Below are 14,528 nucleotides of genomic sequence, written 5' to 3'. Positions count from 1 at the left end.
AATTGAAAAGAGGCTTGTAAAGCATCCCAAAGAAAAAAGTGCATCTCTTTTCTTGCAAAAGAAACCAAAATGCTTCTTTGTCTATATATATATATTCTATTATTGACAAAAATGAGGGTTAAACTACTTTTGGTTTAAGGATTAATCTAATCAGATTCCTTTTTTAAAGAATAGATTAAACAAATCTCATTTTTAAATATCTAATTTCTTCCTTCACATTGTAAGTGAAGCTATCCAGAACAACATTTATACTTTTTCTAATCCCAAAAATGCAACAAATTCTTTCAAATTACCTAATCTGACCAAAAGGGATTACAAATTTTCTAATTAATACTATTAAATTTTAAAAATATGATTCGTGACCCTTTTATATAATTTTATTTTATTTTTTTTTTATAATATAAAGTTATGTTATAGTGCAATTGATGAATAACCAACTAGGAGGCAGGTTGGGTCACTGGTGCGATCTGATTGGACACAATTTAATAGAAAGACACGTGTTAAAAGTTACATTTTCATGTGTTTCTTCACAAAATAGATCTAGTTGGTGTTACTAATAAAAGTAAATATTACATTAATTACTTTCAGATATTAATTTGTCATCTTCATTACATTAGAATTTTTTGTTTATAATATTAATTTGTATGAAATATTTCACTAGAAATTATCTTATTCTAATTCTAGAGTTTCGAAAGTTCAAATCGATTGAAAAATTTTCATTAAATTATTGTAAATTGCAGGATTAAGTATCTAATAAGTCTTTTACAAATTAAATCATAACAAAATAATTCAATATGAAAGGATTTTTAATTAAAGCCACAAAAGGAAAAGTTAACTATTGCGTATAAACTTATATTTGACAACGAATTTCACTGTAGCTGTTTGGATAATTATAACATATATATATTCTTTTATTCCCAAAATAATCGTTAACTTTTAACTTTTGACACAGAAAATTTTTTAACAAATTAATATTATGTTTTAGCAAAAAATGGAATAAAAAAATTAATATGAATTATTTGGAATATATTTTAATAAAAGAATTTTTTTTATTTAATAAAAATTAGAAATAATTAATTAATTTGAGACATCTGCAATTAATATTATGAGTATTATATTAAGATAGTGAGAATATTAAAGATATTTTTAAAAGGAAAATGTCATATAAATATATGGTTTTAGCTTTATCCCCTTTATTTTTTAATTATGTAGTTTAGAATGTGAATTTACAACACTAATTCCCATTTAGACACAAAACTTTATCTCTTTATTCTCTTACTGAACACATTGTAAGCGTCCTACCTGTACTGGGACCCACAATTAGACTACCTTTTAAATTTTCTAGCCCCACAACTGGATGACGTGTGAGTAATGATGTGGACAAAAAGCTAATCATCAGCTTTTCCACGCCACCTACCTTGTTGTTCTTGGCGGCTATGTCAAATGGACTTCCATTTTCCTTTCTTTTCTCTGCACTTTTTAGCCCTTTTGTATGTTTTCATTTATATATATTTGCCCATATATATATACAAACACCTCCCTTCTCTATCAACCCATAATCCATTAACCTCTCTGTCCTTTAACATCAAATTTGAGAGTTCTTTCTCTCTTTCATGGCCAACCAAGAAGAGGGTATCAAGCTCTTTGGAACAAGAATTACTTTACATGCCAGACAAGTAAAAGAAGATCAAAACAAAGAAAATCCAACAACGCCGCCTGATAAGAGGCCAGACAAGATCATACCCTGCCCTAGATGCAAAAGCATGGAGACTAAGTTTTGCTACTTCAACAACTATAATGTTAACCAACCCAGACACTTCTGCAAAGGTTGCCAGAGGTACTGGACAGCCGGCGGGGCTCTTCGTAATGTTCCTGTAGGTGCCGGTCGTCGGAAAGCCAAGCCACCAGGCCGTGGTGGTCTTGGTGGGTTTCCAGAAGGGTATTTGTACGATGGCTCTAATGGAGTACTGCATCAATTTGACTTCGATAATGGTGTGCTTGTGGAGGAGTGGCAGATGGCCTCTCACGGTGATTTCCGGCATGTTTTCCCCGTCAAGCGTAGGAAGAACAACTCAGGTTGTCAAACTGATTGATTTTGACATTTTGTCTTATCATCATATACATAATTAAACTGATTTTTTATACATAAAAAAATGATAACGTATTATCTTAATGAATTTTTTATATATTGCAGTTGAACATGAAGCACAATGATCACTCGTACTTGGCTCTTGATCAGAGAGATGTAAATTAACAGCTGACAATAGGGGTTTGATGTAAAAATATGAGTAGTTTCAGATCAACAATCCGATCATCAGCATGCTATATATCCAGTTTAATCAAATTTGAAGCTATGAACCGAAAATCAACAGATATTGCAGATGATCATATAATCTTGATCAATGTAAGAAAGTTGATCCAACGGATACACATGATTAGTATTGACTTGAATGCAATGGACGAAGCAAAGATTTCTTGCATAGATCAGAAATTGTATCTGTAAATATGATTAAATCTTAAGAAAAAAATAATTTCTTGGTAATTAATCATATTTAAGTTGCTGGGTCTTAAAGATAACACATTTAAGTCAAATTCAATTATGCATCAAACAGCGCTTCAACGCTTGATTATTAAGGGATATATATATATATATATATATATATATTATGGACATCTGGTGCTTGTAAAATGCAAAGTGGGGCCTTATTTGATAGAATATAGTTTTCCTTTTAATTAATTCTAATTTTTCTGTTGGATTCGAAATTCAGAAAATAGAAATTGCCATGATTTGACATTCTAACTTCCTGGTTCCTGCATTATGGATTTATTTGAAAATAATTTCTTTCTGTTCATCATTTCATTTCATCCATTTGGAATTTATTTTTTTGTTTGGAATAAGTTCTATCCATTCGTGAAGTATAAATTGCAAGTTTTATGTGATTTGAGGAATCTCTGAGTTAAATATTCTTAGTTACTGTTATTTTTCTAAATATGAAATTTAAGGATGGTGACAAGTCTTCTACTCCTCCTATCGTGAAATTCAAATAAAATTTTCTTTTTAAAGTAGAATAGTCAAATTCAGAAAATGGAAGAAAGTCCCCGTTGGTGTGAAAAGAATGAAAATGTTTCCCAATCGTTATGCAATTTTCTTCATTTGAATGTGAAACTGAAAATGGCAAGCTGGAAATCAAAGTAAGTGAAAAAAAGAAAAACTCGTGTATGTATACATAACACAAATTAATAGTAATTTGGTGTTGAAATTTGGTTGAACACACAATACCAATGTAAATTCAGTCTTTCTTTTAATTTTTTTCTGAAAAATTATATATAAAAAAACATTTCTTTGTTAAAAAATATAATTTTTAAGTGATATTAAAAAGATAAATATATCTTAATTCTTTATGATTAGATCATGTAAAATTTATTCAAAAAATATTAATAACTATTAGCGATAGGCTAAAAACAATACATGGAGATATATATATATATATATATATATAAAAGCAGAGCAGTTTGCATTATATAGAAACCAAGTGTAAACCTCTTAAATTACCAAGTATGACAAGGACAATAACTATTTAGCACAGTTGTAAAAAAAAAAAGGTGTAATGACAATAATTGTAAGAAGATAGATTGTTTTATATTTTTAAATAATATTTTTATCACGATATTAGTTATATCCTATCAAGATAATGCATTAAATTAAATCAAAAAATTTAATTAAAATACAAATAACCCACACGCTTAGGACATACAAGAACATACAAGATACGATGACTTTAAAAAAGATATAATATCCACACGCTTAGGACACTATACACTAAATGAGTAATACATTAATATTTTAAATAAATAAACAATTATTTATAATAAATTATAAACACAAAATAAAAAATTATTTTCTAATTTCAATAACATAAAAACAAATTAAAAAACACTTCATTTTTTATTGGTGATAAAAAATCTTGATTAATTAGCTTGGTATATAGAGTAGTTTCATATAGCATGAGTTATATTGCATGAAAACGGGATATGAAAATTTTTAAAAAAGGTAGGGCATCCATACGTTTAGAACATAGTATACTAAAAAAGTAATACATTAATATTTCAAATAAATAAACAATCATTTATAATAAATCATAAATAATAAATAAAAAATACTTAATTTTTTATTTCAATAGTTAAATTCTCAAAATTATTATCACTATTGAAAAATATATTAATAGCGTTATGCATTGTTTTATGTAGGTCATATCATGTATGACTTTTGCTATTCCATACCTTATGAAAAACTTCGTATGATACTTGAGAAGGCATATCTTACCATCACAACTTTTCAGCATATCTTAATAAGATACAATTTATCATTTTATTATATAATTCTATTATTTTTGAATGATGTTATAAAATACTATTTCATTTTTTAATATTACCTTGCGCATCATGCAGATTATAAGGAAAAAAAACTAATTATATTTTCAGATAATATCATTTAGGAGGAAAAAAAACTAAATTAGTATTAATAAATAAAAACTATTTTATTTGAAAATAAGAAAGAAATATAAGGGAAAAGAATTTCGATAATTTTCTCTTCAAATTAGAAGGAAAATAAAAAACTCTAAAAATAAATTTGTAGACAAAAATTAATTTTATTTTTATTTTATATCCAAAAAAAAAAATAAGTAACAAAATTTTTTCAAAAAAAAATTTTAGGGGGTTATATTCGATTAGGATTGTGTTAGATTTTAAAAGAATTATTGAGTTTGATGGAATTGAAGGATTTCCTAATATTTTCACATATTCCACTAGAATTCCACATAAAGTTTTATGGAATTGGTGAGACTTTTTTTTTATAGATTTTGATTGATTTTGATAGAATCACAATGATTTTTATATATCCAATCAAAATTATTTAGGAGCTAATTGAACAAATTAAAAGGTTTTGGAGCCAAATGAAAAGCTGAAAAACAATGAGGGACTAAAAATCAAAATACATCTTCTACAAAATCATTATTTTCTTTGTTAAAACTTATCACCACCGACTGTAAAAGGCCAGCAATGGCTAACATCATCGGCCATCATCTTGCTCCCATTAACCGCTATATTAAATGGTTTCAATAGTGGGTATTGTATCCATTATTAGTAAAAAATATATTTTAAATAAGTTCGAAATTTAGATAGTTAAAAATTCACGGGTATCGTATTTATTTAAAAGGTACTTTTAACAGGTTTTTGGACAGATACAGGTAGTAAATATTTAAACGGGTTCGAATATGAATACTTAAATAGGTATTTAAACGGGTTTAGAATAGATACGGATAGTAAAATTTTAAACGGATACCTATACAAGTAGTTTAAAATCGCGGGTACTTGCTCGCTTTCATTCTATTAAGGGGTGTAATAGATCAAGACTGGATTAGAGGATGGATTTGTAAATTATTCTTTTACTCAAGCATAACACTCTAAAATCCAACGAAATCAATAATTTTGTAGAATCCTTATAAATTAGCAATTTTTTGAATATTATCAAATTTGTATGGACTTTTAAAAAGTCATAATTTAATACCATCAAATTTTTATGAATTTTATAAGAGTCTAAATTAAATACCATAAAATTTTAATAGATTCCAAAAGAATCTAGATTGAATACCATTAGAATTTTAAAATCTTTTAAAATCTAAGAGACTCTTAATCCAATACACCCTTTTTAGTCCCTTTTTTTTATTATTCATTAATAAGAAAAGATACAAAAATAAATTTAAAAAATACTTCATCACGTGATAGGAGAACGTAGGCGATACGGTAATTTTAAAAAATGAGATCCACACGCTTAGGACAACACACTATACTAAATAAGTATAATACATTAATGTTTCACATAAATAAATAACCATGTATAATAAATCATAAACATAAAATAAAAAAATACTTAATTTTTTATTTCAATATAGTTAGTTACATTTTCAAAATTATTATCACTATTGAAAAATACACTAATAAGGTGTGTGTATTTTTTGGTGCAGGTCATAGTAAGGGGTCAAAATGGGCCACGACATGCGAATACGATTTGCCTAACACGCGAAATAAATTGATTAGGGTTGAGGTTAAATGATTTGTAAATGAGTCACCTATTTATGACATGAATATAAACGTGTTGTGTTACGGGTTGACACGCAGATTAGGTGAGTGGCCTATTTATTTAAGACTAAACAGGTAATTTTAGTGTTAGATATAAATACTTAAACTAAAACCTATTTAAATTTTATTGTTGTATTACTTTTTTATTTTAATTATAAATCTTGAAGAATTCATGCGTTTTACGTGTAAAAATTTATTTTTAAATATGATTGGAGTTAAATAGGTTGAAAGTTAAAAATACTATAAGTAGGTTAAGTAGGTCGTACATAGGTCAATACATCTACTTAACCTATTTATGATATTAAGCGGGTTAACGAGTTGTATATTGTCAACACGACCCACTTAACTTGTTTATGATATTAAGCGGATTAAACGTGCCGTGTTCGTGTCAATCGTCTAATTTTCATATTTTATTTATGTGAAAGTTATAAAAAATTATTTCATATTTAAATATTGCTCCACGCATCGCGCAGGTCTTAATACTAATGAATATTAAATACGAGTAAAGTAAGAAACTATAAAAATTATATTGTTCTGAAAAGATAAATAAAACTATAATATAGAAGATTGGAAAACCAAGTTTAAGAAAACCAGGGTTACTATAACATGGCTATGTATATCCTTATCAAGAGCAACAGAAGAAGTTGTGTGAATTTACTTGGGATTTGATTGAAATGCCAAAAGAAGGTAGACCACTTGTTCAATGTTTTAGTTGGAAAGCATACACCACCGTTACTTTTAAAAAAGGAAAAGGAGACCAGAGAAAAAGCCTTAAAAGTACAAATTATGCTTTGTGATTAAAAAGCTCATTTAATTTCTATGTTATTCCTTTTCTTTTCCATTGCTTTTTGAGTGTACTTAAACTAGTGGGAACCCGCAAATGGGGAAAGCCAGACCACCTATATATTTCATATATTTTCTATTATTCTTATTTTCTATTTTTCTTAAATAGAAAGTTTTTTTTTTTGAGGGATTTAAATAGAAAGTTATAAATAAAGAAACGGATAAAAAAAATATAAAACAATTTTTTTTTTTAAATTTAATCTATTAAATAACACAGAGAAAGTTATTTTTATAATTTATTATTTGTTGACAATTGAAGGCAAAGATAAAAAAAAAATGATAAATAACAATAATACCAAACAATCCCCATTTATGCATTACAACGAATTTGGTTGATTACTTTGAGATGCTACATATATTCTTGGAATAAGGAATATTTCCAACCAAACACAACTAACCTTTAGTACTCTGATTTTGATCATTTTGATCATTCTTTTTCCAGATTTTTCTCCCTTAAAAAAAGTCTATGAATTTATACCATGATAAGGAAATGTCCACGAGAAGCTTAACTAAAGTTGCTTCTACACAACTTTATGATCATTTAATTATCAAAATAAAAAACAAAAATAAACTAATTTTTCAATTTGATTAGATTATTAGCAATCTGCAAACACATATCAGAAATTGTCACTAAGAACAAAAAAAAAAAAAAGCATTTCGCACCCCAAAATATGACATAGCAGTAAGTGAATATAATATTTATCTGTATAAACGCCAAGAATAAACATGATTCTTCTAAAGCTATACAATAAATAATTGATCTATTTCCGTATAACTTTCAAGAGTTTTACAATCACACATGCATGGTTTTCTTTGCAAGACAGGAAATTGATAATATCAAGTTACAAATTTGTTTAAGTTATGGTGTTAGAAAGGATATATATATATATATATATATATATATATATATATATATAATATTTTCATGGGACAAGACCAGAAGGGGTGATTCCCAATTCCCTTAGGACCTCAGGACACTCAGGAAGAATTTCTTTCTTCAAGAAGCCAAGAGGATTGGCCTCGCGAGCAGGACCAGCAATACCATTGTCGTTTGTAAGGGTAACAGAAGCAGATTCCCTAACAAAAGGGTCTTTGTTGATCTCATTACAGTCAGGGTTTGGTGATTTTAAAAGCATAACTTGGCAAAGCTCATCTTCATGGTCTCCCTCCACCGGAATACTGTATTTTCCCGCCGCGTCAGTCACAGCTTCTGGACTTGTGTAGGTTAACACATCACCTGTACGGTTAAAGCACTCCAAATGCACCGTCGCACCTGCATAAACAACAATGTTAATTTTAATATTCCTCCAAAAAATTATGTATGTGTATAAATAATAAGAGACGAATCAAATCAGACTGTAACCTTCGATTAGCGTCGTGACTTTGGTCATAAATTGAACACGGCAAGTGTCGCAGTAAACTACGCCCTCCACATTAAATTTCGCTTCGCCATAGGCCAAGCCAAAGAGAGACAAAAAGCAAATAGCAGATGCAAGACAGATAATGTTGGCCATTTTCATTTTTCCTTTGGTATTCCAATGGAGGAACCAGAAAGTTTTCCTTTATAAGAGGAAAATTATGAAGTTAAATTTGGAGTTTTGTTCATTTTTTAGGAGGTTAGTTTCTTGTTGAGCTTGTATGGTTGTAAAATGTATTGTTGACCCGCTATTCCCTTTTTTTAATGCTGAAAACATTACAATAGAGAGAATGATAAATATAGCTAATCCTGAAATAATATTCAGCAAACAGCAAAGAAACAAAAGAAAAGGCTCCTATAGCAACCTTTACAATCCTTTCAATTTTGGTTATTGCTAACAAGATGAAAAAGCAGTTGGCAGTCCAAACATCAAATATTATCACAACAGAAATCTTGAATTTCTTGGCAATTAAAAATAATTCCTAAAAATTCTATAACTTTCACTGGACATGTCATAATGTCAATCACTGTACCAGTGTCGGTTTCACTGCAAAACATAAGAAAGAAAATATCACATACACATGTAATGTAAATCAAACAGAAAACTTACAATCCAAAGATTGAACCTACCTACCACATCGAAAAAAAAAAAAAAAAAAAAAAAAGCTAAATAAGAAAATAAACTACCTCTAGACCTTCACCACCATTAGCTTTAGCACTGTTGTCCAGCTTCTGAGCTTCTTCCACTGCGGTAAAAAAGCACAAGAAGTAACTTGTATAACTTACAAAATCACAGCTGCTAATATGTAAATAATGATGCAAATATATATTGAAGGAAAAAAGTTACATATTGGTGAAAAAAGTAGTTTATCTTGGACTAGAACAGGTATCCAGATTAGGTTACAGCTACTGCCATACTCTTCACTTGGAGGGAAGTATATTAATTTTAACCCTTTCCTCCTCCTTCCATTTGAACAGATATGCTCGCCTGTAATAACTCCTACCATGGCTAAAGCTTTATCCTAAGGCCTTTTGCTATAGTTATCCCAGAACGCACATGATATCCAGTCACTTGAACGCCACAAGTGCAACACTGGATATTCCAAGCCAGGTCTTTATCATTAAGATAATTAGTCTCCGTGGCACAAATTGTCCATGCCGATAAGGAAAGCATTCATCGCCTATTTCTCGACATTCAAGATAATGATATTATCTCTAATTCTCTACCTCGATATTATTTATATGGTTGAGGAAAAAATTGTTTCTACAGTGGACTGTTAAGCCCCACCCCTGAGTACTGGAACATCTTCTCATTCAATATATTTGAGAAAAATAAAAAAGTGAGCTCAAGACAGAGTCAGAATGCTGTTTAATCAGTTAAGAATGTTCCAGACTCCTTTGGTATTCAAACATAGCATACATGCATATAAACATCCTAATGCTTGTATACATCCAAATACCAAATTACTTTACTCAATGAGATTTCATAACAGGTCAGATTACAAGGCCCATGGCTTGTTCAGCATGCAACTTTTGAATGAAAATTGCAAAATATAACTGCGTGAAGTAGGATAGGACATATGCAAGGAACTGAAGAACTCTTGAAGTGAATGCTCACATATGTCTTCTCACCAGCACAACATCATCCATTGATGTATCAAGCAATTAGGCAGTAGGATATTATTGACGCATTGAAAAGTGCACAATATAAACAAATGTGGAACCATTCTTTTGTTAAGCACAGCAAAAGTAAAATGGCTAGGTTAAGTATTTTCTCTGGAAGAGATCTACAAGTTACCTCCATCCTCAGGGATGTCAGAGGTCCACAAGGTGAGATTGTCCCTCAATAGCTGCATGATCAATGTGCTATCTTTGTAAGATTCCTCACTTAAAGAATCCAACTCAGAGATAGCTTCATCAAATGCTTGCTTGGCAAGGTGACAGGCCCTGGTAAAAAATCACAATTGTAACAGCTTCCACATTTGCTCCCTAAAGAAAATAAAAGGAGATATTCTACAAATTCAAAGTCCTGGTGAAGATAGCATGCAAACCTTTCAGGAGAGTTCAAAATTTCATAGTAGAAAACTGAGTAGTTCAAGGCTAAACCCAGCCGAATGGGATGTGTAGGAGGCAACTCAGCCTCTGCTGTAGTAGAAGCTGTCTGCAAAGAGAACAAGCAATTGGCGGATCAATTCAAACTGACCAACTATGATTTTGCAGGTAACAACAATCTTAGCAGTGAACAACAGAAGAATGGCCTCATTTATCCACCAGTTCCTAAAAAATTATTGCCCATCTAAAAAACATAGCCTATCAGGAGTCTAAAATAACAAACCATATAAAAATATGATCAACTTTTCTCATCCAAAAAGAACATTCAATTTAAGCATGGTTGAAGTCCATAACCAGCAGTAACAGGGAAAGTAGATAAAAGGCCATAAAGAGGATAAATAAACAGCATTATGTTGAAAAAAAATAAAATCCTTGATTCATAAGACATTAAGCCACTACTAATGCATCCTCACATAAAACTGGCCAGATTTGGTTCACAGACAAATAGTATAAAATTAAAACTATCATAATGAAATACAACTAAGGCTAAACTCATGCTTGGAGTGATATTAATCACGAAATCTCAATACCAAACAAGCAATTTCAACTGAAACAATTTCAGAAAATATCATAGCCCACCACAATTCCAGAATGTCATTGAAAACTATACAAAAGAAAACAAAATGCTTGCAAGTTTGATTGTGGATGGGCTTCCAAATAAGAAATTAAGCCCCTCAATTTGATGGCTGGATATGATGGATGAGAAGGAAAGGAATATATAAAATATGACTGTTTCAACTTCAAAACCCTAGACCCAATTATAAAGATAAGCAGTTTTCTGAGCTAATCTGTGCGTGATTCATGAATACCTATGAACTTAGCATCCAATTTCTTTCTTTTCCTGCTCTTTCTTTGGCAAATAAACATAATAAAAATCAAAGTCAAGAATATGGAACATCAACAACCTGATAAGCCTTCATTGATTGATCTGCAACTTCTTTTCTCTCATTTCCAGCCTTGAACTCAGCCAAATACCGATAATAGTCCCCTTTCCTGCAAATATGCAGAGTAAATCAAAAGCTCTCAAAACCAAATTCCGCTCATGGCAAATGGAAAAATTGAAAAAAAAAAAAAAAAAAAAAAAAAAGCAGACATGAGAGAACAAAATCCCAAAATCTTCATAACACCTTTGAAAATCAATCAAAAACACCAAACTCACCAACAAATCCCTTGCACTTTTCAAATAAAGCAAGAACCTCCAACATCATCAAAATCCAGCAAGCATACAATACCAAAAATAAAAAATAAAGCTAAATAACAACGAAACATCGACACAGGCAAGGGAAAAGAATATTTTCATTCTATAGCAAAACTAAAACCCAAAATCTTGAAATCCAAACCAAACCAAATTAGGGAATACCAAAGGATCATGAACATAAAAACCTCTAGCGTTATACAGAAAATCAAAGCCTAAGACTTCATCGCTCTACTGGTCTGCATTTTCCAGTAAATCAATACCTAAAAAACCTCAACAACAAGAACCACTCAATAAAAAACGTCAGGACTTCGACAGGGGAGAAAAAGTAACAAAAAAAAAAAAAAAAACTCACATTTTATAATAAAACACACTGGACTCTGCGCCAGAACACGAAGGAATAAGATGCTCATCAATCACAGTCATTATATCATTGCAAATACTCCAAAGCTCCGATTCGACCTTCTGTCTATACCCCTTGATCCGCCTCACATTTTGATCATTTCCCTTCGCTTCCTCCTTCTGCTCAATCGATGATAAGATCCTCCATGATGCTCTACGAGCACCAATCGCGTTTTTGTACGCTACAGAGAGTAGATTCCTCTCCTCTACGGTAAGCTCGGTATCGAATTTAGCTACTTTCTTCATGGCATCCACCATTTCTAAGTTAATTGAAAGCCAAAACAGAATGAACAAAAACAAAAATCAAAACCCTCAGAATTAAGTCTTTGCTTAGTTGCAGTTACTGAATAATCAGCCCACGCATCAATTAAACAAAGTACATTAAATTAAACAAAGTATATTAAATTAAACAAAGTACACTAATGCTCTTGGGGTTGGGTTTTCATTTTTTTAGTCCGACCATTACTTTAAGCTAGTAACATCAATATTCTACACTCAACTTTTACTTTCTCTAGTTTTCTCAGTGATCAAACGAAAAATCAGACAATAGTGTTAGAGGGAGAGAGAGTATAACCATCATAGCGCTCAGCTTGCTCAGCGAGCTTGGCGACGTAGACAAAGTTCTCTCGTTCAGTGGCAGGAGCCATTGTTGATCCACCGATCTCTCTATGTGAGGCGAGGATTTACCCTTTATCGAACTGAAAGGAACCTTTTTCTTTTCTCTCTCTGGGAAAAAACGAAGGAAGAGAAGTACTGTATCTATGAGTATGGATGGAAGGCAAAAAAAGACGCGGGGACAAACACTGGACAGGCCGGCTCAATTCTGGCCGACACGCGCGATTAGGAGGTGGGATAAGTTTTCAGTTTTTGATGAAACGGCGTCGTTTATTGGCTTAAAATTTTTTTCTTAAATGAATTATAAAACTAATTAGTGTTGCTAAAAGAATTGCTATTTAGTCCCTTTATTTTCCTGAATGACACTAAACTATAATCTACAGTTTTAAAACTAATCCAATAGTCCCTTAACTTTATAATTGTCCTATTTGGTCTTTCAGCTAGCAATGGAGTAGTATTAACGTGACTTATTTAAAAATTAAATAAATTATAAAAATAATTAGTGTCGCTGAAAAAACAAATTATACTCTTTTTATTTTAGTGAAGTATATATTAGTTAAAACTTATATTTCTATTTTAGTGAAATCTATTATATTTTCTACAGAGAAATATATTAATTATGACTTAATTTTTTTTATTTTTTATTTTTTTTGACATTTGAATGATGATTCATATTATTAGTCAAAGAAATGAGCAATACAAGCGGGAATACTATCCCAAGTGTGAAAACAAGCCTCACTAGGAACCGATTTAACCAACACATGAGCTATATCATTTGCTTGTCTTCTAATCCAAGCCAAGGTGACATTAGGTAATTGGACTAAGAGTAGCTTACATTCAGAGATGACAACTCCAAATTCAGACCAGTCTGGGGTAGGACTCTTCATAGCTTGATAAACTTGCAGGCAATCGGTCTCAACCTGAATCGTCAGATTAGGATGACCTGACAGTACCCAGGATAATACCTTTCTTAGCGCTTGAGCTTCTGCTACTGCTGGAGAAGAACAGCCTTGCAGCGAAGACGTTGCTGCTAATACAAACCGGCCATGACAGTTTGAGATTACAGCACCAACAGCTCTATAGCCGACAGAGGGGAGAAGAGCAGCATCAAAGTTTATTTTAAAAGTGCCAGTAGGTGGCGGAAGCCATTAACTACCTGCAGGAGCACCTATGCCTGTATCCGAACCTGACAATTTTAGCTGGCTTTCTTCCAAGATGCGAGCATACTTCTAGCTCGTGTGACCACGTGATAGGGTCCTTCGTCCACTTGGTTCCATTTTAGCTCATTACGGCTCAGCCAAATACTCCATAGACCCATAATGAAACTCTCGAAAAATTCACTCTCCCACACTTAATTTTATGATCCTCCAACTATTTAATTCTTTGATTAAAATTTTCATTAAATAAAGTTGACTCAATCTTATGCTTAAATTATTAGTTGCAAAAATTTCTAACATTCTCTCTGTTACTCCACAAACATAAGCTCACTTTGGTTTTCTTTTCTTTAAAAGAAAGTTTTATAAAATCCGAATGGAGTAGTTCAGTGGTAAAAAGCACTTAGGAGTTTATCACCATAATATAGGTCATAGGTTTGTTCATTCGCAAAGCAAACTCCTTCCAGGTTAGTCTCTTTGCCTAGATATATGGATCTCTAAACAGAAATAGGTCTAGATACCTCGTGCAGGTATAAAAAAAAGCAAGTATAAAAAAACAAAAAAATTATAAACTTTTAGGGTAAACTCGTTATGATTATAAAAAGTATGTAAATACATATATGTTAATTCATTGATCTGGGTCACCGACTAT

General features: G+C 31.0%; 3 protein-coding genes across 3 annotated transcripts; 1 reads left to right on the top strand and 2 right to left on the bottom strand.

The window, feature by feature from the left end:
• The first annotated feature begins 1,448 nt into the window (after positions 1-1,448).
• LOC105649666 (Dof-type zinc finger DNA-binding family protein) lies at positions 1,449-2,542 on the top strand. The gene is made up of 2 exons (XM_012236380.4): positions 1,449-2,076; positions 2,195-2,542. The coding sequence occupies exons 1-2, from the start codon at positions 1,614-1,616 to the stop codon at positions 2,212-2,214; spliced, it is 483 nt and encodes a 160-aa protein (XP_012091770.1). The 5' UTR covers positions 1,449-1,613; the 3' UTR covers positions 2,215-2,542.
• Positions 2,543-7,668: 5,126 nt separating this feature from the next.
• LOC105649663 (Pollen Ole e 1 allergen and extensin family protein) lies at positions 7,669-8,551 on the bottom strand. The gene is made up of 2 exons (XM_012236377.4): positions 8,345-8,551; positions 7,669-8,254 (listed from the first exon to the last, which is right to left on the bottom strand). The coding sequence occupies exons 1-2, from the start codon at positions 8,499-8,501 to the stop codon at positions 7,905-7,907; spliced, it is 507 nt and encodes a 168-aa protein (XP_012091767.1). The 5' UTR covers positions 8,502-8,551; the 3' UTR covers positions 7,669-7,904.
• Positions 8,552-8,736: 185 nt separating this feature from the next.
• On the bottom strand, positions 8,737-12,923 carry LOC105649664 (14-3-3 protein 9). Its single transcript, XM_012236378.4, has 7 exons — positions 12,682-12,923; positions 12,061-12,367; positions 11,416-11,503; positions 10,450-10,559; positions 10,197-10,345; positions 9,086-9,144; positions 8,737-8,945 (listed from the first exon to the last, which is right to left on the bottom strand). The coding sequence occupies exons 1-7, from the start codon at positions 12,752-12,754 to the stop codon at positions 8,943-8,945; spliced, it is 789 nt and encodes a 262-aa protein (XP_012091768.1). The 5' UTR covers positions 12,755-12,923; the 3' UTR covers positions 8,737-8,942.
• Positions 12,924-14,528: the final 1,605 nt, after the last annotated feature.

The sequence above is a fragment of the Jatropha curcas genome, chromosome 11, assembly GCF_041381405.1.
Source record: "Jatropha curcas cultivar XTBG-Jc1 chromosome 11, XTBG_Jcur_1.0, whole genome shotgun sequence".
Taxonomy (NCBI): Eukaryota; Viridiplantae; Streptophyta; class Magnoliopsida; order Malpighiales; family Euphorbiaceae; genus Jatropha; species Jatropha curcas.
The sequence above is the reverse complement of the archived record's forward strand: the minus strand, read 5'-3'. Positions and strand labels throughout refer to the sequence as shown.

What these genes read in the sequence shown, in the direction of transcription:
- LOC105649666 (XM_012236380.4), top strand. Translation starts at nt 1,614, where the DNA reads ATGGCCAACCAAGAAGAGGGTATCAAGCTCTTTGGAACAAGAATTACT. An exon ending in GCGTAGGAAGAACAACTCAG is followed by an intron (nt 2,077 to 2,194) that starts GTTGTCAAACTG and finishes TATATATTGCAG; the next exon opens with TTGAACATGAAGCACAATGA.
- LOC105649663 (XM_012236377.4), bottom strand. Translation starts at nt 8,501, where the DNA reads ATGAAAATGGCCAACATTATCTGTCTTGCATCTGCTATTTGCTTTTTG. An exon ending in AGTCACGACGCTAATCGAAG is followed by an intron (nt 8,255 to 8,344) that starts GTTACAGTCTGA and finishes TTGTTTATGCAG; the next exon opens with GTGCGACGGTGCATTTGGAG.
- LOC105649664 (XM_012236378.4), bottom strand. Translation starts at nt 12,754, where the DNA reads ATGGCTCCTGCCACTGAACGAGAGAACTTTGTCTACGTCGCCAAGCTC. An exon ending in GCAAGCTGAGCGCTATGATG is followed by an intron (nt 12,368 to 12,681) that starts GTTATACTCTCT and finishes CAATTAACTTAG; the next exon opens with AAATGGTGGATGCCATGAAG. An exon ending in AGTGTGTTTTATTATAAAAT is followed by an intron (nt 11,504 to 12,060) that starts GTGAGTTTTTTT and finishes GCATATTTGCAG; the next exon opens with GAAAGGGGACTATTATCGGT.